We start from the raw sequence: 23,201 nt of genomic DNA, 5'->3' as shown, positions 1-23,201 counted from the left end.
ATATAGTCTCATAACTTATCCTGGTATAAATCATATAACATTTTTCCAACTTATAGTCACACACACACACACACACACACACACACACACACACACACACACACACACACACACACACACACACACACACACACACACACACACACACACACACACACACACACACACATATATATCATTTTACCTATACTTGTATTCAAATGGTTTATGTTCTTCTTATCATAATCACATATGTCATGTTTAATAACTTATATAATCTCATATAGCTTAAGTTTCATTCTCTTATATTTACCTATATCATGTAACCTATGTCATACTTATAAACACATATCACTTCTATCATTTCATTTATATATATTAATCTAATATATTTACTTAGTTCAATTTCATATAACCCATATGTCATAATTTTATTTAAGCACATGAATCTTTTCTTTATATCTTATCTTATAAGTGCGTATCATCATTTATGTTTAAGTCTCCTAATTAATATACTATTCTCCTATCATTCTATAGGTCAATCTTGTTTAGCTGATCTCATTTTTCATTTAATCATACAATTCTATTATACTAATTTACATAAATGATCACACAACTATGTACTTGTCTAACTCCAGTTCCTATTATTTATATAACCTTTATATTTGTTTACCTACTTCCTATTAATTCTTATGAACTCACTTTTATCATATTCTCTTATTATTACATAATTTATCTCCTCAACCTGTATTCACATACCTTAAAATCATATAACTTATATCATTCATACATAGTCACATAGTTCAATATCACATGGTTTATATCATATTCACACAACATGTATTCACAACAATTATATAACATACCCAATAGCGTACATCATATATATTCATATCAAACACATGCTTATAGTCATGGATTTATGCATTCTAATATAGGAAATAGACTTATCACAAGTCTTATTTCCATTCATCATCATATAATAACTAAGATGCACTCACCTAGCTTCACTAGTCAATTTGAGCAATTATAACTCTTTGTCTTTCCCTCGATTGATCCTACTTGCCAATTGTTTCGGAACTTATTTAGGCTCTATATCTACATCAATATAATTTCCAAGACGATTATCAGAAGCCTAAACCTTATAATTCGATGCTAATAACTTAAGCTAATTTAACGAGCCAAAATTCATTTTCCCCTTTAGGAGGGTATCGGTACACTACGGGTGTATCGATACCCAAATTAGCTTCGAAATTCACAGGTATCGGTACACTCCTTAATGTATCGATACACTATGAAGTTGTTCTTCAAAATTGGTCTTAGTGTATCGGTACTTATTCATAGTGTACCGATACACCCTGCCCAGAACATATTATTTTCACTCGAAAATTATCAATACTTCACCCAATTTTCATATATAAGGCCCTTGTTATGCTACCAAACTCAATTATAACCACTTTAACTATTTTCTATCATTCCAACATCTTATTATCTCCCATATCTTATCTAAATTCTTAAATATAAGAATCTTACTAAATTTTCTATGTAATCTAAACTCAGTTTCAACACTTGTTATTTCTTACTCACCCTTATGGCAAGTCAAATTCAGTTCCTAAATTCCTTTTTATACCCTTATTCAAAAGTTCACTTAAAAACTATTTTTCCTTAATTCCTTACAACTTATTCATCTTTTAGTTTTTAAGCCACTTAAAGCTTCTCTTAAGTTTGTATAACACCCATGCTTAGAACCAACCACCAAACATTTAAGAAACTAACTAAATTTCAGAACTTACCTTTGCAAATTAAACTCACGGCAGAGGAAGAAGACAAGCCAAGCTTCCAGACTTCTCTTTACTTTTCTTTCTCTCATCCCATGCTAAATATCCTTTATAAAGGAAAATAAAAATCTTTTCTTTGAAAAGACCAATTTATCCTTACTTCATTCAATATTTACTAAACCATCCTTCATAAAATATTTCCCAACCCAGTCCTTGAACTTTTTGAATTTTCAAAATCATACCTCAAAGTTTAAAAAATTACCTTTTAGTCACTAGCCCTGATTTTGGAATGTTACAGTTAAATATGACTTTGGTCATGCTTAGCTAATTTTCTTTTAAGCCAAGGGCTAAAGCGAAGACTCAATTCCAAATGTGAGAATTGTAAGGTACTTAACTCGCTTCGGATTTCTCTTTGTTTTCTGAGCTTACTTTTCAAATCAAAACGATTTCGACATTGGTCTGGATGTTGTTATGGTTAACGTTTGAAGAAGGATTTGCTTATTGAAGCATATTCAACTTCCCGAGAACACACTTAGCAAAATTTTTTGCTAAGAGGAAACTAAGATCAAAATCAGTTATTGTTGAAACGACACAATCCGAGTTGGCAGCGAAGAATTATCCTTGTAATCCGACTTGAATCTTGAAGTAAAAATATGTTTCGATGATCCGAGGAATTTGAGGCAAAGCTGAAGTATGAGGTTGTTTTCACAATAAGTTTCTCTTTATCTCAATCTCTTTAAATTATTTGTTTAATTATTTCTTTTATTTAATTCTTATATTTTATTTTAAAAACAACTTTAAAAAACTCCTTTTTATTTTACTATTATTATTTATTATTTTATTATTTTTCCTTTTATTTATTATTATCTATTTTATTAAATCTTTTCAACTTTACTTGGAATTCTATCTCCTCCTAAAATCAAAAAACAGTTTTACTAAATCAGAAACACCACAGTCCCTGTGGATTGACTCTGCTTCTCTATACTACATTTTCCTTTCTATTTAAGAAGTCGAAATTATTTTGATTGCAAAACAACGGTAATCAATGTACAATAATATTGAAATGCTTGATCACGAAGAAATGTGTATTGATGCATGCTTTTGTTTTGAAGACTGGATTTCAACTAATCAATGAGTATTCTTTGATCTTACAGGTTCTCGGGACCAAATTCCATAACGAATTATTGGAGATAATTGATCCAAGGTTGTGTGTTTTTTTTTTGTATTACTAGTGAAATATCTTACTGCTTGCTTTTGAACTTTTCTAACCAGACTTGTTTGAGGAAAATCTCCCAAGCAGACAATTACCGGAGTTTCTTGGTGGAATTTACTCATGCCCAAATGCTGGTGGTTGTCTTAGATCTAATAAAGGACCCTGGAATGACCCAGAAATAATGAAGGTAGGATCCTTGGGCAGTATTCAAAAGGAAAAATGAACAACTAATTGTAGCATTTAGTAGCACTCCCCTCTGTTCAGACATATGTCTGAGAAATGCCGTAATTATTCTTTTATGTCCTAAACTAAAACTCATTTCCTGTATTCTACTCGCAGTTGGTACACTCAAGAGATGCCTTGTACTTGAAGAAAACAAAAAACTCTTATGAGAATGTTAACTTGGAAGTCAAGCTTTTATCTACCAAGGTTCCTCTCACCAGTCCTACCTTCCATATTTAATCCAGTTCTCTTCGTCTACTGGCAGTTTATCATCACGTAGCTAGGCATCATGTGTTAAGTGGTTGTTTTGGTAGGTTGCAACTGAGTTTTCAAAGGCGCGCCCGAGGAGCAGCCAAGCAACGAGAGGAGCGCCCGCCTGGGTCGGGGCGAGGCGGTATAAGAAAGGTTTATAACAAGCTAGCACATATTAAAACAAATGTATTAATTAGCCCAAATCAATAGCCCAACTTTATTTTTTTTGTTTATAACAAGCCCAATAGAGCTTCTTTAGTTGTTTGCTTGCTTTTAATCAAAAGTAAAATATTTTCATAATATCTTTATGTTTTTCTTAATTAATTTATGTAATAATATATATAATTAATTTTAAAATAATAAAATATTAAAAATAAATATTATTTACTAACAAAATTTATTAAAAACAAAACTTAAATTTTATAATAATTTAGAGTTATATAATATTTTAAATTGATAATAAAATTAATTGGTAATATTTCAAAATAAATAAAATAACTAAATATAAATTATTATTCCATGATGACCATATAATTGTCCTATATCCATGTTTTCGTATCAAAATTAAGATAACTTTAACTTTGTGTTAAAATGCTTTAGAAACTAGGGTAAATGAGTCTTGAAACTTTAGTGAAAGGAAAGGGTATAAAGAGGAGATTAAGTGTTTTAGGAGTGAATTAGTGGCTAATGGGTGTGAATATACTCTAGAATAAATTATTCAACTTATTAACATAAAATGTGCAAGTAGTGAAATATCTTATGCTTCTGATGCGATGCCAGATACCTTAGATTTCATGCAGTCAGTGTCACACTCTGACGAAGTATTTATCTCTGCCCTATCTTTCTGGCTTCTCTTCTAAGCACATCCTTCTGCCAGGAAAGGATGAGTGATCATAACTCTTTGCATGACATTAGCAAACCAGAGAACGTTGCAGGAAGCTAGTTCAACAAGTCAGTAATCATTTTGTGATCCTAAATGAACATCATATTTATGGAGACTTAAGAGCAGGGTAGCCGAGTAGTGTGGGTCACAGCCATGGGGTGTAACATCTCTGTCTTCTTTTTAATGCCTCTGTAGTAATTTCCATGACTTCTACTTCTATACGTTTCTGTCATTGGAATCTATGAAGGCCCAGAACTAGAGTAGCGGAGTAGTGTTGCCTTAGTTTAGGTTGACTTTATTCCTTCTAGTAGCTTGCTATCACTGACTACTGTGTATTCCTTCTCTTCATATTTTCTCTTTTTAAATTTAGCCGGGACTTACATTTCTATCTATATGCAGAGATTATTACGTAGGGATTACTTCCTATTACAGACGCGCATATGAAGACTGCATATGAAGACTATTCAACTATGTATTTATTTATTTATTTATATATGCATTGTATTTTATCTTTATTTTTAATTTCCTTGACTGCCGGAGGTCTTCCACGGAAGCTGCTCTTAACCTGGCGTTGGGGGCAACCTACTACACTACCTCCCTCTTACCCCATTACATATGAGAAATAGGGTTTTGTTGTTGTTGTTGTTGTTGTTGATCTATATCGTTATACTATTCAACTTGGCATCAGTGCATATTGTGGTAGTTTTCTAACATGTCTTAATATAGTTGTTCCAACTCTATCATAGTAAATACCATCATTTGGACAAGAATGGGATCATTAAAGCAAAACTACTAACAATAATTAATCTTGGGAAGGTACAGGAAAAATTATGTCCAGTCCACGCTATTAATACATGAAAGGCCAGTCGTGTTTGGTTTCTTTGGCCAACCTGGGTTTGGACTTGAATCAAATTTTGAAGTGTCTCCTAACTATTTAACAGATGTAATTGCTACTATATAATAGTAAATAACTATCACGTAAACCAATAAAGTCAGGATAAAGTAAAAGTAGTAGCTCTAACATATGCTTCCATGTGTAGTAAAAACTTTCCTAAATTAGCAACGCTTGTTATGGGAATCCTGTAATATATATCTGATTTCATTGTCCATTATATTTTTGGACTTGTGTAGTTGTATTCATTCAACATGTCAATTTTTGACTCTTTAGGACTTCTAATGATGCTGACTTCTCATTATTGCATAAGATCATTATCTCCTCTCTCAGCACTAAAAGAACTTAACAGCAATGCTAATTTTTCTCTCTCATGTATGCTAGCTTTGACATCTTACTTTCGTGCTGTTTTCAGATGATGTAACAAGTGACGTTACTCCTAGACTCCTAGAAATGCGGGAAAGAAGCTTGTTCACCATGTAGCAAGTGTTTTTACTCATTTTGTACACAAATTGTTAGCGTTTTTATGTTTCTTATTCTCTGGACTGGGAAGATTCCTGGTAGCACAAGATTCGAAACAACAAACAGAAAACCAGTCGAATTGCCAGATGACAGGTTCAGGGTTTATAGAAAATGGAATTTTGACAGAAGCTGAAAGTGACTTACTCCATCCGTGTTGCAGAGGCTACAAAATTTAGAAACTTTGGTAACTGAGCTTTACAACAAACCTGCAACCATTCCTCCTGAAAAGAAATGACTTGCTTCTCGAGTCATTAAATCGTATTAGATCCATTGAACAAGATTTACAGAAAACAAAGAAAGTAAGACTTCTTTCTAGTTTCTACATTTTTTTTTCGCAACCAGCTTTCTGCCTTTGTACATTCTGGTGACTGAACAATGACATTTTTTTGTAGGCATTATTTACAACTACATCAAAACAAGTAGAACTTGCTATGTCATCGGTGCATTTAAAAGAGAGAGACTTATCTGTAAGTTCCAAATTTCTTGGAAAAGAAATGGTAAACTTCATTAGGAAAATAAAAATGAATTTTAACTGTTGGTGTAGGAGAGGAATTTGGTGACAGTAGGCTGTGTTCGAATTATTTCCCTGAGTGCTGTCCTTCTAGATGGCATGATGGACATTTGAACCAATTTGATTAAAAACAAAGTACAAAACAGAAACAAACCATAGTGGGAAGTGGAAACTTATCTCATACTATGATCATATATATTATTAATAGGTTTAACATATGCCTGAATAATTGGGAAAAAGCTGTTACCAAAGCTTTCCAAACACAGACAATTTGTGCTGTGTGAAATTGCAATTTCTCTTTGTTCAATGATCTGATTGGCCTGGTCCAGAGTAAAAGCGCCTTATTTATCATATACAGAAAACTGAAATTGCTTATTGCATGCCCAACAAAACACCCATAACTTCCATCCGAGTTTACTGAGATTTATGGTGGAATTATAGTTTTACCGTCTCTAGAATATGTAATATTGGCTGTCGTTCACGGGAAAACATTGGCTCTTGTTTCTTCATATTAATTCAAATGCTTTGTGTCTTTGTGTTTGGTTTTACTTCTCTCCCAAATATGGAATAGATTAAGCTTAATGGATATCTTCAAAGAAAAGGGCATATTCTGATGGTATTGGGTATGAAATTAACAGGGTAAATTTTCACGTTGGCGAAGAAACTACAAACATTTGAACGTAGAAAGATGAATTTGCTTGCTTTGCTTGTGCTGAGGTTGCCTAGCCGATATGCTATCTTCTTTTGTCTATAACAGCAGGGATTCGGATGTCCGTCTCCAATGCTTGCTTCAATCAGGTTGACTCACTCTTTGTTACATCAGTCTCACTTGCACCCTATTTTGAACATCCAAATCTCATTTCCGTTTTGGTTTTTGTTTCCGGTTGGTCTTCGAAATGGCAGCCAAAGTGCATACAAGTAGGGATGGCAATGGGTCGGGTCGGGTCGGGTTTTTGGGCCACCCGACCCGACCCGAGAAGAAAGGGTTCTCCACCCGTGACCCAACCCGACCCGAAAAAATTAATGTTTCACCGACCCGACCCGACCCGAATATATGACTTAGAAACCCGACCCGACCCGACCCGAAATAATAATAAAAAAATTTAATTCAATAAAAACAGTGACTTAATTGAAAAAAATTATATATGGAGGGATATTATTGTAATTATCCCTAAATATATAAGATAAAATTATATATATTTTTCGGGTCGGGTCGGGTCGGATTTTTTTACCCTAAACCCGACCCGACCCGAACAGTGCATTTAAAAAAAACCCGACCCGACCCGAACCCGAAATTTTTTTAAAAAAATCCGACCCGATCGGGTCGGGTCGGGTCGGAACTCGTCGGATTCGGGTTGAGTTACCATCCCTAGATACAAGACAGTTGCGAGGTATAATAGTAGACCATAGAAATAAACCGTTCTTGACAAAGCATAGTACTTACATAAAGTCTGTACGTAGTATGAATTTTGTCCCGTCATTTTTGCTGCCTTCTATAAATAACAGTACTTGAGCTCACTCGTTTCATAACTCTAGAACCCATTTGATAAGGTTACGCTTGTAAAGCTAAAGCTTAAATAGAGTGAAAGTGTACACTGAAGATGCTTTATGATTTTTTATTTATACATAATCTTGGAATGAAGAATGTCATTCTCTCCAACGCACCGAACTCAAAGCCTGCCAATGGAAAGATGTAGCCGTGACAAAACAGCCCTCCAGTGCCGTCACAAGATGGAGAAGCTCCAGTCATTACTGCTCTGAATGCTGAGGCCTCGCTTCAGGGGCTCCTTGGCCTTTCTATGACACCATGGAAGCTCTCTCGAGCATGGTCCTTTTCCTACCTCTGCTCAACCGCTGCCTTCCTTGGTTCCTTCAACCAGAGTGGCAAACTTCTATTCGGAAAATGGACATGGGGTTGGAAATAATTACTATAACTTTGAAGAAGATGACGCGATCGAGGAGGAACAAGATGATGATAACGAAAAAAAAAAACCAGTTTAGTAAAAGCCGCAGTAATAATTATATCCTGAGACGGTTGAAATGGTTCGCTAGGTTCCCAAGTGGGCGGAGGAGAAGGGTTAGACCGGAAGAGGGCAGAGATAATGAGGTGACAACTGTGGGAGCGGAAATAAGGAGATTTGCTGAGAGGTTAATGAGAAGATGTGAATGCTGAGGGAAAGGGAAAGATTGAGAATGGAAATGAAAAACAAAAGGATTGAGATGATACTTCCTCCATTCACATAGCAAAATTGTTGATGTAATCCCTCATAATTTCTGGTCTAATAAGGTGGATGAACAGTTGGGGTTAAAAAATGTAACCCTTTGTTAAATCAGATGTTTTGAAGTGCAAGTTGTTGACTTGTTTGTGATCCATGGACCTACCAATTAGTTTTTCAACCATTGAATGACAGTTACTTCCTAGCTGTTTCTTACTTTACAGGCAAAGATGTACCATTTGACATGCTACTTCCCTGCCTTCTTGTCTAGTTATTTCCAGCTCATGAGCAGCTTACACACTATTTTTATTTATCTTCTGGTAATGCTCGTAAGCAGCAATCTTTTACAAAATAAAAAATAATTATTCAAACAGTTTAGACACTAATCCCAGATACACATCATCAGGGGCAAACAGCAGGAAAAAAGAGACCTGCAATTGTGTTACACAAATTACAGCAATAATTGATTGGAAGGCTTTTTTTGCCTAATAACAATGATCACTTGTTATCCACTTCATCTGAAAAGGGTAATTAATTCATACAAGACTCCCCTCTGCATACAAGCAGGGAAAAGGAGATGAAGAAAGTACAAGAAAACGATGACTTATGTACAAATGACTCTATATTCCGTCTTCATCCTTCCCAATACTCTAGATCACTGCTAATATACATAAATTCCCAAAATCCCCCCAAAAAGAAAAAAAGGTCCTTTTTCTGTGAATTTCTAAACTGCAAATAGAAACCACCTCTTTCCATATGGCAATGCCCCACAAAATAACCAGCTTCGTCTGCATAAACCCAAAGTTCATGAAGAAAATTTTGATACCAAAGAAATTAACACAGTAAAATAAAAACTAATCCCAAACAATACACCCAGCCAAGCACACACAGGCAGCTAGCTGTAAAAGGTAGCCACCCATAAATAATTTTCAAACAAGAGCTTAGAGAAATAGTCAAGAAAAGGCCTTAACAGACCACTTGAGAAACAATTTGAGATGGGGATCGGCATTTATCATGATAATATTAGAATGGTATGATAATTCCAATTGTCTTAGTTTTCCTAATATGCCAATCTAACATGTAATAACTCTATAACAAGCCTATTTAAATCTGTAAATGGTTAGTACCTGTACACTGCTGTTACGAGGGCATGCAAACCCAACCTAGTAGAACCCTTCGCTGTTGGAACTGATCCATCCAAAAAATTGCTTCACTCCAGCTTAGAACTGGATGGCCTGTGATACAAGCTGCCTTGTACAGCTTGGAGTTGCGGAATTTGCTGTTGTGACTGCTGCTGCAATGGAAGCTGCTGTGGGGATGAATTATGCAAGTCGTGCTGTAACTGCTCTTGCGGCTGGTAGTGTTGTTGAGATGGGGCTGGTGTTGGGGATTGCTGTATTTGTGGCTGTTGTGGCTGCTGTGTCCCAGCCTTCTTCCCATGAGGTAGTAAGCCACCTGATGATTGTCTGTGTGCTATCCCTTTGCTGACGGAAGGTCCTGGAACACTAGCAGCTGAATTTGTAAGAGGGGGGCTCCCTACGGATCCCATTTGAGTGGCCACAATTGGCATACCAGGATTATATACTGGTTCTGATGCTTTCCACTGAGAACCAACAGAAGAAAGATTTTGCACTGTGTTAGCTGAATCAATGCCAGATTGGGACACTGCCGTGGTTGCAGTTGTACCCATCTGTGAAGCATTGTTCATTTGCTGTTGGTCAGCTTGAGTTGGCTCGGCTTGAGATTTGCTGGGAGGATCATAATTCACTGGCCGATTCTGTTGAAGCACCCTTTGAACAGTATATTGGTTTTGATTAACCTTCTTTTGGTGTGGCTGTGATGGTAGGTGCAAATGCTGGGGATTGGGACCGACGGCCACTGGCAGGATGCATTGATTCACAGCTGATGGTGTACGATCAGAGGGCAATGTGGAAACTTGACCTTGAGAACTATTATCAGAATGGGAAACTATCTGCTGGAGTTGCTTTGTAGAAGGGGGTGTTGCCCCAGAAAATTGCTTTTGCTGTGGCTGGGAAACTAGAGGTTTAGATTGTTGGACGGGGTTTGTACCAGGCCCGGGACACAAGCCCTGATCTTGCATCAAGTTCGTGATTTGCTCTCCTTTCTCAGCAGTTTGGTTGCTAGAGGCCATGCAGAGGCCACTCAGATCAGCAGGATCAGTAGAAAGGTTTTGATGCACTGGGACGTTCCCTCTTCCCACTCCCTTCAAAAGTTTAGTTTTCTGTTGAGACTGTGTTTGTTGTCGTTGCTGAGGATGTTGCCTGCCAGACTGCTGCTGCTGCTGTTGCTGAGGTTGCCGCTGCCATTGCTTGCCAACCTGATTGTTCAATCCACTGGCCCCAGTTTGATGATTCCTACCAAGCCCATGAGGGGACAAGTGGTGTTTCTGTTGGTGCTGTAATGACATAGGAGTCAATGGTGAAGATGGAGGGGGGATTGATACCGGTTGAGTTGCAGTTTGAGATTGAATCTGGGAACTATTCTGAAGAGAAGATGATATGGGAAGTTGGGTTGGAGGTTGGACATGTGGCATCAAAGCACTAGATGCAGCAAACTGTTGTTGCTGCTGTTTCTGGGGCTGTTGTTGCTGCAAAAGACGCTGCTGCTGCTGCATTTGCCTTTCTTTGCCAATGCGCATGGCATATGCTTGCTGTTGCGGCCCAGTAGCATGATTGGAACCCTGATGTTGAGAATGATGAGAGTTGCCCAGTGCATGGGATTGCTGTGAAGGCATCTGCTGCTGCTGCTGGGGATGACCCGGATATGACTGAACAGATGTAGTTGATTGATTGGGGTAAGCAGAATTCAACCCATTGAAAGCAGGAATTCCCTGGCTGTTCCCTTGAGCCTGCATTTGGAGCTCAGGTACCATTAATTGCCTTTGAGGCTCTGGACTGTTCCCAGGCTATCAAAAAAGAGGAGAAAAAATAGACTTGATTATTGGTATATAACAATTAACCATTTATATGGAAAAGAAGCCCAAACAGCCAAACTGCAATACTATGTTGAAGCATAGACTTGATTATACTTCTTTATAAAAGTAACTTACTCGCATCATGTGTTTGGTATCACGAGACCTCAACATTGAGTTTCCTTGACCAGAACCTGGTCCAGAGTGCATATTGACAGGGCTTGGCATTCCCACCAAATTGGAGTGCATGCTGCTAGAATTCAGCACTGCTGATGATGTCATTCCTTGGAAGCCTGGCCTTGACAATGACATTCCTCTATTTATCCCACCCATCATTCCCAAATTATTTCCACCGGGTAGCATACAAACCATACGATCTGATCCAGAAACAGCCCCAGGAAGAGACAAGTTGGACTGCTGAATATTCCTGCTAGATAACATTTGATTATATTGCTGCATTCTATGCTGCTCACCAGCTGGAAAAGATGTTCTGGGAACACCATATCTACCATCCCTGAGAGTAAAAATATGACCCAAAATTTGTGCCATTAGCATGCGGAAGTATGCAGGCACAGGGAACAAATCTACACCTTAGCTTAATACCTCACAGATGCACTGAGTGGTGTAGACAGTGATGCTAAATTATTGCCAAGGACCATGCCAGAAGATCCCTTTACTGAGGAATTTGCTCCAGAGGTTGGAGGAATTGATCCCACAGCTCCTTGATTTGATATTGCTAAACCACTTGTATGAGAAGCCTGATATCCAAGGGGTAGGACATCTTGGCTTGATGCAGTGACATCACAAATATCGAGAGGCCTTTATCCAGACAAAAATAAAAAATGATGTTGCAGCGCATTGCAATAAAAGTGCTAACATAATAGCAAGAAAAGTGAAAAACTGATAACGATGATTGAACTAACAAGCTAAAACCATTAATAATAACAGGGACAAAAAAGCTTACGTTAGAACCCCTCCATTTAGGTTATTAGGGCAGACTTGTGAAAGAGCAATAACATGGGAGTTATGGACAGGCACTATCTGCTTCGAATTCTGGTTATCATGCTTTAAAAGACACAATTAGATAAAAACAAGTCAAGAGTTTGGAAGAAACAAGGTGAAGTCAAAAAAAGACATCTAGGATGCTTTCAAGTATTAAGAGTATAGGCTTTGTTCAAATCCATACTTATTGCCACACCAGAGAATGCAAACACAATTGTGAAATGAAAGGTGAAAAATATCCGACAGCCGAATGAATCTAGGTTCAAAACTAATTCGAAATTTCCTTAACAGCACAATCTCATTTTAAACAAAGTTCATACACTGGGCCACAACTTCGATCTGTTCAGAGGCAGCAAATTCAAAGTTTTCAAAGTAAATCTAAATCTTCAAAATCTCCATAAATTGTGTGATTCAACTTATGTTACTATTTATAAATGTTTTAGACTACCACTCAAATGCTACATGAATTGCTCAGACTAAGTGAAGCAAAAAGTACAAAGGATACTACAGATTCATATAGCAAGCCTTTATTGTATAAGTGGGAGTAAAGAAGAGGTTATCTAAAACCAGCCGATTCCTTTATTGCTCTTCCTGTATATTCAAGAAGCCTAATGGAAACGTTTTTTAACTTTTAAGAAGGCAGCTGGAGGAAAATGGGACTACAGGTGTGCAGTTTACACCTTATAATTTATTTTCAGAATTTTCTAATAATTTACTGAAGTTCGGTATTTTCATTTCGATCACTACTCGCAATCAAAATATATTAAAAATCATTCACAATATTTCTTCATATAAAAAGAAAGACAGCATACAGGTGCTGATCAAGACGCAACTAAGCATGTCAAGTAGAATCCTAAACAGTGACAATTTTCTTTCCTTGAAAGGTAGATTCTAAATTTCTAATGTTTCAAAATGGAAGGAGTACAGCAAAAATTGACATTAAAGAATATTACAAAATGACTATCTTCAACTGATTGATTAAATCAGCCTCAATTGTTTTAAAGAACTTTGATAAATGCCCATGTATGTTTCAATTTCTAAAGAAATTGCGGATAAGATCAGAAACTTGGAGGGTATTCTACGTTGGATAGCTAGGCCAGCAAACTTAGAGGCAGACCTTTTAGCTAAGGCAGGAATAGGTTAAGATAGGGAGTTTTGGTTGGGTTTTGTTTTTTCTCGTCTTTTGTTATATGTTTACTGTACTGGGTTAAAAGTTCGGTTGTACTCATATGCTTTATATTGTTCTTTTAATTAATAAAATTTGAGGCACTCTTTTCCTCCTTCCGCTGTTTACAGGAATACCCTATGGTGTTCTAGAAATTATGAAGGGGGGTTTTAACGAGGCCTCCATTTCTTATAAAAAAAAGCCTCAATTGTTCAAAAACTACCAAACATGTCAGGATCTCTAGAGATTAAAAAAGCATCGCACATGTAATGTACCTGACTCTGCCGGTGCTGCTGTTTCTTGCCAATATGTATAATTTTCTCAAAATGAGACTTGAGAGCATCCTCTTCCATCGGCCCTTGCAAACGTTGAAACAACTGTCTTGCACTTCCCTGCATGACATACAACATTAGAATCCAATCATAGACTATAAAATTAGCTATTGAACATGTCCTTCATCAATAGTCAATACATTAAAAAATTGAGAATCTACTAGTTGTTAAAGACAGAGAGGACCTTGGGGATGCCAGGCAATGTGGATGGATATGACTGAGAAGATCCTGAATCATCAGCACTGTCAGCTCCATCTCCACTTCTATCCATTAAAATTTTATGCCTTTCCTTGCATTCTTTAGGGTTGCGGAATATGCACTAGACGCATTGAGAAGTTGATGAGATAGTTTCCCAATGGAGAAAAATGGAGGACCAAGGTGAGGGAAACAAAAAAAAACGAGCAAGGCTTCTGTAGATGTAGAAGGAAACCCTAGATAACAGAATATATTTGTAAAGACAGCTCAAGCACTAACCTTAAATTGAAGGGTACTGTTGATGGCATCACTTACAAGCTCCCAATTTGGACCCATGTCATGTACTAGGACAACAAGAGCCTGAACATAAATGCAGTAACATCTCAAGGCCCCAGTGCTAATGCTAACATAATTTGAAGAATTCAAATAGGATAACAAAAATTAACCTGATCTTCAAATAGCGACCATGGACAACCATAACCAGGCTCACCAGCAGACATCTAGATGCAGTTTACACAATTATAATAATTACACAAGATAAGACAACTCTGAAGCACATGATCAACCGGACAAAAAGGAAAAATAAAAGGGTCAAGGAAAAATTACCTTAGGTGTTTTGGCTTTTCTACCTCTGTCACGGCCATGAATTAATCTAATGATTTTGTTGGGGTTGGACATATTGCTCATTTGCGTCCCTACTGGTGAAGGGATGGATCCACTGGGAATGATGTCAAAGGCATTATCTGGCTGTTGCTTCATCACTTTCAGCTTCTTGGCATTATGTTGCCCATATAAAACTAAGAAAAAGACAATTGTGTGAAGAACATGGCACTGGATAGATATAACCAACCAAGGAATCAACCATTAACACAAATATGAGAAAAAGTGCTTTACCATTGGATCCATTAGAATCAAAATGATGACTCTCTGATCTCTTTTTGGAATAATCTCGCTGCCAAAGAAACAGTCCCATCAAAAACAAGATTCTCAATTTGAAAAGAGCACAATGAACAAATAATTTGGGAAACATAAGAGGAAGAACAGAAGAATATCAGATAAAGTTCAATGCTGCAAAAAAGACTTATGACTTAAGTCACCCGCATATCTATCATACAAACAATGATATCAACTTGATCTGCATACACCTTGCTCTGATGTAAGAATGAAAATACTAATGAAATGAAATTTTCCTTAGCCAATAAAATGGAACAAATTTGACAGAAAGGTTATTTTGAATTAACTTAAAAATTGTTAATTACTTTGAAAGTGAACGGGTAAAATTGCACTTTATAAAAGTAACATGTGCGATAGCCTAAAATTGTAATTTCTCATTTAGATTTTTTTCCTTAATGATAAAATAAATATACTATTTAAAAAAACAATGAAGCAAAAGAAAGAAAACATGTCTGTTTAAATCAAAGTAAACTTGGCATAATCTTTATTACAAGTTCACCTGCTCATTTTGAAAGGTAGATTCCAGCTGCCAACCCTGATCATATGCAGAACCCTACCAAAAGCACAATTCAGGCACTTAGAAATTATGAAGACAAATAAGGAAACTATCCATACCATTCCTGGATTAACAGACCCAGTCGGTTAAAACAAAGGAATTCCAACGTACAAGATTCTTCGCCTTCTTCTTTTTTGGTTTTGCTGGTGTTTCTGCATAGTGATATGGTTGCTGCCTTTCAAAATCCCCAGTTGATTCAACCTCCATGCCTTTCTGGATCTGGAATCCTCCTTGCAAAGTACCCTGATCATCCTGAAAAGAATTAGTATCCCCACTAGAAGCATCTGTTTTCATCGGAGCCTGTAAACCTCCAGCAGCAGCGGCACTGCTAAAAGGACTTAAAACCCTCTGTCTGGAACCAGTACGCACACGTTTTGTTGGAATTGAACCAACATTTAGACTACTACCAGGCCTTTTACCAATCAACATGGACTGCTGAGCACAGTTTCCATATGGCAAATCAGCACCGGTTTCATATGGCCTTGCAGGATAAGACTTCATAGGGTTCTTCCTCTTCTTCTTGTTTTGTTTTGATGATTTTCTATCTTCAAAGGCTCCAGGCAAATAATATGTACTTATCCCTTCTTCATCCTCATCACACACAAAGTCACCATATCCGAACTCTGAATTTGAAAAGTTGTAAGGAACAGAAGAATATTAAATGAAAAAGAACCCCAAAAAAAGTGTGTAATGATTACCTGCTCCATCATCACAAGCAGATACTTCAACTTCCTCTCGTGCACTACTCCCGGTTTTCTAAAAAAATAAAATAAAATGATAATCAAGATTGGGAAAAAAAGTTCCAAAAGCTGCACTGAAAAATTTGAAGAAATGGTAATAGGGATATGTTGTCCATGATAAGTTTGATTGATGCATTTTTTTCCATATGCATTATATCAGTCCAGTATTCTGTTTTTGAGATTTTTATAAACGAATCTGCTTTATTAAATATAAGGGAAGCAAAAGGAAAAGGTCAAGTATAAACTCATTAAGGGCTTATATTTACCTCGTTCTGTACCAAATAAGATTCAATAGATCTCCGGTAGGTTTCCACAGCACCAGAAGGAACTGAATAGAAAAGGCTTTCCTGAAAATAAAGCACATAAAAAGTTAGAGCAAAGATAATGAAAAAAGGAAAAGAAATATTTCCACAAGATACAACTTATTGTAAGAGATAGATCAAAACACTATATTCAAAAGCCAAGAATACTGTTCAAATAAACCTTAAAGGTTAGGGAAAAAAAATTAAGCCATACTTCTGTTAGGTGTTCATTCCAAGGAATGTCTATAATGCCAGCATCAGATATCCTGTCGGGTGTTGCTGGTGCTTCAGCTTGAAGTCCTGGAACAGGGGAGCTGCTATATTTCAAAAACCTAAGAGCATATGCCCGAATTGCAAGATCATTAGCCTTTCCAGGGTGCTCCTTATTCATTCCCTGCTCCAAAACAGGGTGCACATAAAGAAATGATAGAAAGAACAATCAAGCACACTGATACGAAGCGAATATTAGGAAATGTTCATAATAGAAAAAACTTAAGGCGGGGAGAAGGAGCCCAAATAGCTCAAGAACCATTCCAAATATTTTAGATATCCTTGGCCAACACCTGGCCAAGTGTATTCAACTTCAATGGTCATCTTTCTTTTAAATCTAAAAAATTAAATTTTATATTGATATTAAATATAGTTTAAACCTAAAAATTAGAGCTGAGCTCTGGCCAAAAATATCTTGTTTGTGGCTCAAATTTTTATAGTAGACCTAAGTTCTTGTTTTTGAATTGTAACCTCTTCTCTTCCTCCCCAGTTTAAGTAAAATTACCTTCATACCACATATTTTTTTTTGATAGGAAAAGTAGGTCTCATAAAAACCTCCTTCTAAGTAGCCCTTACCATGAGGTCAGAACCTACTAGGGGAAGGAGGAATAGAGAACCTTAAATATATTGATAATGTAAAAATTACATAAAACTAGAACCACTCCTTTAAGATACATAAAACTTAAGCACACTCTTATAACGCCTTGATTAAAAACCTCCGAACTCAGTACTAAAAAAGTGACCCACTACCCAATCCCCTCCTTTGCAAGCAAATCTGCCTCGCAATTACAGCTTCTCGGAATCCACCTCACAATGACCTCATACTCAGAAACCGCATCCGCAATATCCTTGACAAAATTTAAAAGAAAAGGAGGAACTGACTCCTGATATTTCAACCACTCCACAGCTAGCTTGCAATCAGATTCAATAATAAGCCTTCCCTTCAATACCCATTCTGATGACACAAAGATGTCTATTCCTCTTTTGATAGCTTTTAACTCTGCTAAAATAATAGGAGTAGGCCCTATTTTTTCTGAAAACGACATCAATTTAATCCGATTCCAATCTCTAAGAATGCCCCCAATTCCTGCTAACAACCCAACCCTACTAACTGCTCCATCCACGTTAAACTTCATACCACATATTGAAGAACAGAACTCATAAGTGGATAACCAAAATGAAGAACATACAAAACCAGTTATCAAAAAGTATATGGAAGAAACTAGCATCATAGTTTTGTAAGAAAATTAAACATAAAAAATTAACATCATAACATTATCACAAGAAACATGCATAAAATACATAAACATAAAGACCAAAACAAAGTCCAACAATATAACCAGTACCATATCCAGTTCAGCATTCTTGTTCTCCGTAACGTCATTGGCCCTTGACCCCACCAAATCATGACCAGAGTTCTTTAGACCAAGACTTCTATCCTTACTATTTAAAAACATCTCTGCAGAATGCCAAAACTCCATCACAGCATTAGCTAGGGTTAAAGCTACTCCTTTGAGTTTCCAGAACTGATTTTGTTCTTCAAATTTCAACTGTGAGGTAAAAGCAGCACGTCGACACAATTGAGCAGCAGCAGTCATCTTCCAAAGACGCTCCTATAAGCACATAAAGAACAAAAAAGTAAGTCAGTAGGCAAATTATGCCAATTATGTTCTCTATTCAACTTTTTATACAGCTTCAATACCAGACTAAATCTAATAATAAAAAGGCTTCCAAATATTTAATTTATATCTGATAAAATGATACCTGAGCAAAATCATTTGCCAACCAGGTCATTTCCTCGAGCACAAAATCCCAGTGAGATTTTCGCTGATTCGCCAAGGTTAAGGTACCAGCAGATAGCTCTGCAATCCTTTTCCGTTTAGCCTGTTTACCATAATTAGAGACCTTTTACACTTTTTAAAGAAAAATATCTTACATCTAAATTTAAGAGATCATAAAGCATATATAAACCAAATATATAAACAAACAACCTCTATAATCCGAGCCTCTTCCAAGATTGAATCTTCATGTGCCTTGTCCACCACTTTCACATGATTATCCAAACTGGTCTGAACATCAGTATTAGTAGTAGAGGTTATTCCTAACGAAGTCCTCTCAGGAATCTCAAAAAGAAAGTTACCCGTGGTGTGTAAAGGCCTACTAGTTGAAATGTTTTCGCTTTTGGAGTTAGAATTATCACCCCACACAGAGCTAGTTTTCCCATCAGCTTCTGCTACGGGGTGACTGCTTTGTTGCACCTCATTGTTGGAAGGGCAATTCAATTCATTTTGCAATTCAGATCTAATTTTTTCCTCCACTTTGACCATAGAAATGTTAAGAGAATGTTTTTGGCTCAAGGAAGTATTAGTATCACAAATAATAGCAACATTATCAACAGACATGGTCACGCTATTTTCTTTTGACAAATCACCAACAGCTAAGTTTAGTGGCTCCTCTTTGTTCGATGTTTGTTCCGTGGGATTTCCTTTGGAATCAACATTTTTTGGATTAATAAATACACCATTATCATTATTTACATCTAAGCTTAAGCTATTTTCAGTGCAAGAGGACTCCGAATCTAATCCCTTCATCCCCCTTGTTGCACTACTATTTTTCCCATCAAGTGGTTTGTCCTTCTCATCTCTTTTCGCATCGCCAACCCCGTTTAGCTTATTAAAAATAGTTTCATTTTCAGCTTTGGTTGCACCTGTTCCAGGTGGACATTCAGAACCAGTTGAAACTACCTCCTCCTTTCCTCCAACGAGATCAGGTTCCTCAGAAGCCACATTAACTGGAGTTTTGTGAGACTCCACTTGAACAGCTTCATTGGGCACTGTAACATCAACCTTGCTTTTGGATAGATCACCTTTTGACTGGTCAGTTGTTTTGGCAGCCTGCCCACCATCTAACTCCATATTCAACTGGTTATCAGATATTATCACCTTTGAAGCCAAATCACCATTTGAACTTGCAGATTTTCTGGTATTAACAGGGGGCATGTTCTTGTCCTTTTGGTTATTTGTTTCAGATGTCAAATCCTTATCATCCTTTGATGATCCACGAGCAGATAAAGAAGAGACATGACCGCCTCGACCCTGAACCATCTCTGCTGAACTTGACCGTGCTCCATCTCGATTTATTTTTGACCTGTTCCTTCGAGCATATGGGCGGAAGATAGCAGAATCTTCTAATTCCTTGGCATTTTGAGCCTGATCCCTCTGAGAAGATTGTACTGATGGAACAACAGTATTCCTCTTACGAGAATGCATAGATTTTGTTTCACCTTCAGGTGTCTCATTTTCACCATCAAAAAGTAAAAGGTTATCAGCACTAATGGGTTCACAAACTGCAGGAATCCCTGGTCTACCACTACTCTCTACAGAATCACCATGAGGTGAGGCAGTCATTGCAAAACTACCTTTCGCTCCACTGTAATAGTAATGGATAGGTGATGCATCAGCTAGTTACTCCATTACAACCTATATCTATGATTCTGCAGTGCATTACAGAAAAAAAAAGAACATACCTGGTAACAAAATGTTCTGCTTGCTGATCAGTGAGAGACGTAGACTGGACACTAACCGACGCTGCATTTCCGAATTTGAAATCCAAGGGATTGCCACCCTGAAAGCAAAGCTTTTTTATCGTGAATATTAATCAATAACAAATAATAAGAAGCAATAGGATATCAAATGCATACTTTCTCAAGAAACTCCAGTTCCCTTCTTCTTTCCTCACGAACATCATACTCCTGCCTGTTATAGACAGGTAAAAAGAAAAATTGAAAAAAGAAAAGAAAAATTGCATGTGGTTAGGGACGTGAATCAAGAGCACTTTTCAGGGGAACCAAAAGGATTTCTGAAAGCAATGGAATGGAGGTATAACCTAAGCTCTGCCTGAGCCCTCTCGATAGCTGCTCTGCGCGGAGAGGTCTTGACACCAATCCCAACTCCACCATCAACAATACCTCCCATGGAATCAACCTCAGCATTTACTAAGAGAGCTGATCCTGAGTTACATCCATGCATCCCTACCTAAATATCTACCAGCTGGCCCCTCCCATTGATGAAAAAGGAAAAAAGGAAGAAATAAGATGATATTGGTGAATACCTACAAAAGATGTTTGAGAGAAAAATCAGAATAACAACTAGAGTATATAGGCAAATATATGAACGATGAATTGAAAAGAAGCAGCCATGAACCATGAACAAATATTTTTCGCACCAGAAGTTGCAAACTTGCAATGGAGACACTCTCATAACTACAATATGATAATTTTCTTCATTGAACAATTATTCAACTCTGTAACAGTTCACAATAATAAAAACTACTAGCATCACATCACTCAAGATAATTAAAAAAAATCACAAACTTTCCCAGAAGCTCGGATATGTATAAAACCAACTCCAAAAAACAAGGTATAAACTTCCCGCAAATGTACATAAATACAAAGAGAAAAATTATGAAGGCAGATTGGAAAATGTTTACAATAAGGACAACAGTAAAGTTTTTTCCTGGAAAATAACAAAACACTTGATAGAAAGGCTTCAACAAGATTAAAGAACAAAGGCAGATTGGAAAATGTTTACTATTTTATTCTTTTTCAAAATGAGCTGTTACTACCCAGAAAGGGGAAAAAGTTTTACATAATCATATAATCAATCCCACAAGATTTCACATCTATCATTTTTTAATTTCCCTCCAGTACAACAGTTTTATAGCAACTTAAGATAACCAAATTATCTCCAAAAGACATTAAATTTTACTACCTTCCTTATATCTAATTAAAAACATGTGAAACAAAGTTAAGCTCGCATGAGGAGAGAATGGCACTAAGTTTGAGACAGTTAAAGAACACAATAAAGGAAATATACATCTCGGCTTTAATTGGAAGGACAAAAGCAATGCTGGATAATAATAAATAACAATTATACCAATGCCACCCAATAAGCATCCTTCATATAATACATATGCATACAGAAGCAAATGATAGCATGAAAATAGTTCGCCACCAGTAATTCTTTATAAATTCCAGGATAAGAACCACAAGAAGTCCAAAATCAGTAACTAAACTACAAAGCCTAGAGCGTAATGAGCTTCCCCGGCATTTAACTTCGAATTAATGCCAATAAACATATATGAAGAAGCTGACACGTCAATCCACAAGCATTCAATGACAATGCAAATGGAAAAGCACGGGAAAGGACAAACCAAAACCCTAAACGCATTGAATCACGGAAAGTGTGCCCTAATTAGGAACATTACTCGAATTCTAGGGTTTCCAAAACGAAAATTAAGGGCGAACAATAACCTGAATTGGGGTAGGGATTCGAGCAATTAGGAACTAGGGCAAAGCGCCGAGGAGCACCTGAACGTTCCCGCTCTTTTTAGTGCTATGTTCACCTCCTTTCTCTCTCCTAGGGTTTTGAAGCTACGAGACCTTCCTCGACGTTGTTGTCCTCAATCAAAACGACATAAATTAACCCCAAAATACGATATATCCCTGTAAAATGCAATCCATGAGCACGTTCTCGAGTCTGTCTATTATGAGTCCTTACACCTTTGTGTAAATTTTTTTTCGTTTTCGCTCGCTCAAAAAGTTTTTGGTTTTTAGGCGAATTTTTGTTTCCTTTTTTTAGTTTTTTTTTCTATTGAAAGGTTTTGCTCGGGTTGGCTGCTTTCAGTGGGCTTTGGGTTTTTATGAGTATTCAAGGGCCTCTTGTCTTGTTCAATTCGGCCTTTTTTTTTCTTTTTAGAGATAGATGTTTAGTTAATTCTATTATGGTTAATTATAAACTTGCCTTATTTGAAACACTTTTAAAGGATGTTAATATTTTTTAATAGTTTGAATAATTATAAGATAGTATTTGTTAAGAATTTTTTTATTAATTAATTGAGAATCTCACTTTACAAACGTAAATACTCAAATTAAAGATCTTTAAATATGATAATATTTTTTATCATTAAAATTACTAAACGAGTTCTGTTAATATTAAAAAAATTATGATATTATTTTAAAAATCAAATCGTAATAAAAAAGGAAACATGGTTTATTTCTTTATACTATAGGATTAAAACACAAAATTAATAGAACATGAAATCATATTTATCTATCTATTTTTAAATTTCTATAACGCTTAATATCAAAATAAGTGTCCAAACTATACTTAAATTTTTGAATAGGTGTCTAAATTATTTTTTACCCATCCAGGTGCCTAACGTTACAAACACTAACATTTTATTTGCCTGGACCGACAGCGGCGTTAATTTTTCCTATTAAGTGAC

At 36.5% G+C, this 23,201-nt stretch overlaps 1 protein-coding gene, 1 long non-coding RNA gene and 1 pseudogene across 4 annotated transcripts; 2 read left to right on the top strand and 1 right to left on the bottom strand.

The window, feature by feature from the left end:
- Nucleotides 1-4,183: 4,183 nt before the first annotated feature.
- On the top strand, nt 4,184-6,148 carry LOC120177332. The gene is made up of 4 exons (XR_005521401.1): nt 4,184-4,265; nt 4,322-4,395; nt 5,635-6,040; nt 6,134-6,148. It is a non-coding gene; the product is annotated as an uncharacterized LOC120177332 (long non-coding RNA).
- A 1,787-nt stretch (nt 6,149-7,935) lies between these two features.
- On the top strand, nt 7,936-8,581 carry LOC120177290 (annotated as a pseudogene).
- Nucleotides 8,582-8,931: 350 nt separating this feature from the next.
- LOC120177233 (chromatin modification-related protein EAF1 B-like) lies at nt 8,932-22,522 on the bottom strand. Of its 3 annotated transcripts, none has more exons than XM_039183455.1 (23): nt 22,228-22,522; nt 20,802-21,026; nt 20,617-20,671; nt 20,443-20,540; nt 18,908-20,345; nt 18,681-18,800; nt 18,263-18,529; nt 16,861-17,040; nt 16,611-16,691; nt 16,303-16,360; nt 15,716-16,227; nt 15,548-15,601; nt 14,989-15,046; nt 14,701-14,891; nt 14,541-14,594; nt 14,374-14,454; nt 14,084-14,218; nt 13,843-13,959; nt 12,365-12,465; nt 12,004-12,219; nt 11,539-11,914; nt 9,596-11,394; nt 8,932-9,256 (listed from the first exon to the last, which is right to left on the bottom strand). In XM_039183455.1, the coding sequence occupies exons 2-22, from the start codon at nt 20,942-20,944 to the stop codon at nt 9,679-9,681; spliced, it is 6,051 nt and encodes a 2,016-aa protein (XP_039039386.1). In that variant the 5' UTR covers nt 20,945-21,026; nt 22,228-22,522; the 3' UTR covers nt 8,932-9,256; nt 9,596-9,678. The 3 variants fall into 3 exon arrangements, with proteins under 3 accessions (XP_039039386.1, XP_039039388.1, XP_039039387.1); XM_039183457.1 differs by having other exon boundaries at nt 11,539-11,827; XM_039183456.1 differs by having other exon boundaries at nt 22,285-22,522.
- Nucleotides 22,523-23,201: the final 679 nt, after the last annotated feature.

This window comes from Hibiscus syriacus, unplaced genomic scaffold (assembly GCF_006381635.1).
Source record: "Hibiscus syriacus cultivar Baekdansim isolate YM2019G1 unplaced genomic scaffold, ASM638163v2 tig00112285_pilon, whole genome shotgun sequence".
Lineage (NCBI taxonomy): Eukaryota > Viridiplantae > Streptophyta > Magnoliopsida > Malvales > Malvaceae > Hibiscus > Hibiscus syriacus.
Note: the sequence above shows the minus strand (reverse complement) of the source record. Positions and strands in the feature narration are given on the sequence as shown.

Bases quoted from the DNA above. Each gene is read 5' to 3' on its own strand.
- LOC120177233 (XM_039183455.1), bottom strand. From the start codon at position 20,944: ATGCATGGATGTAACTCAGGATCAGCTCTCTTAGTAAATGCTGAGGTT. The intron at 20,346-20,442 runs GTATGTTCTTTT...TTACTATTACAG, and splicing joins GCAGAACATTTTGTTACCAG to TGGAGCGAAAGGTAGTTTTG. The intron at 17,041-18,262 runs GTACTGGTTATA...GTTTTGGAGCAG, and splicing joins AGAATGCTGAACTGGATATG to GGAATGAATAAGGAGCACCC.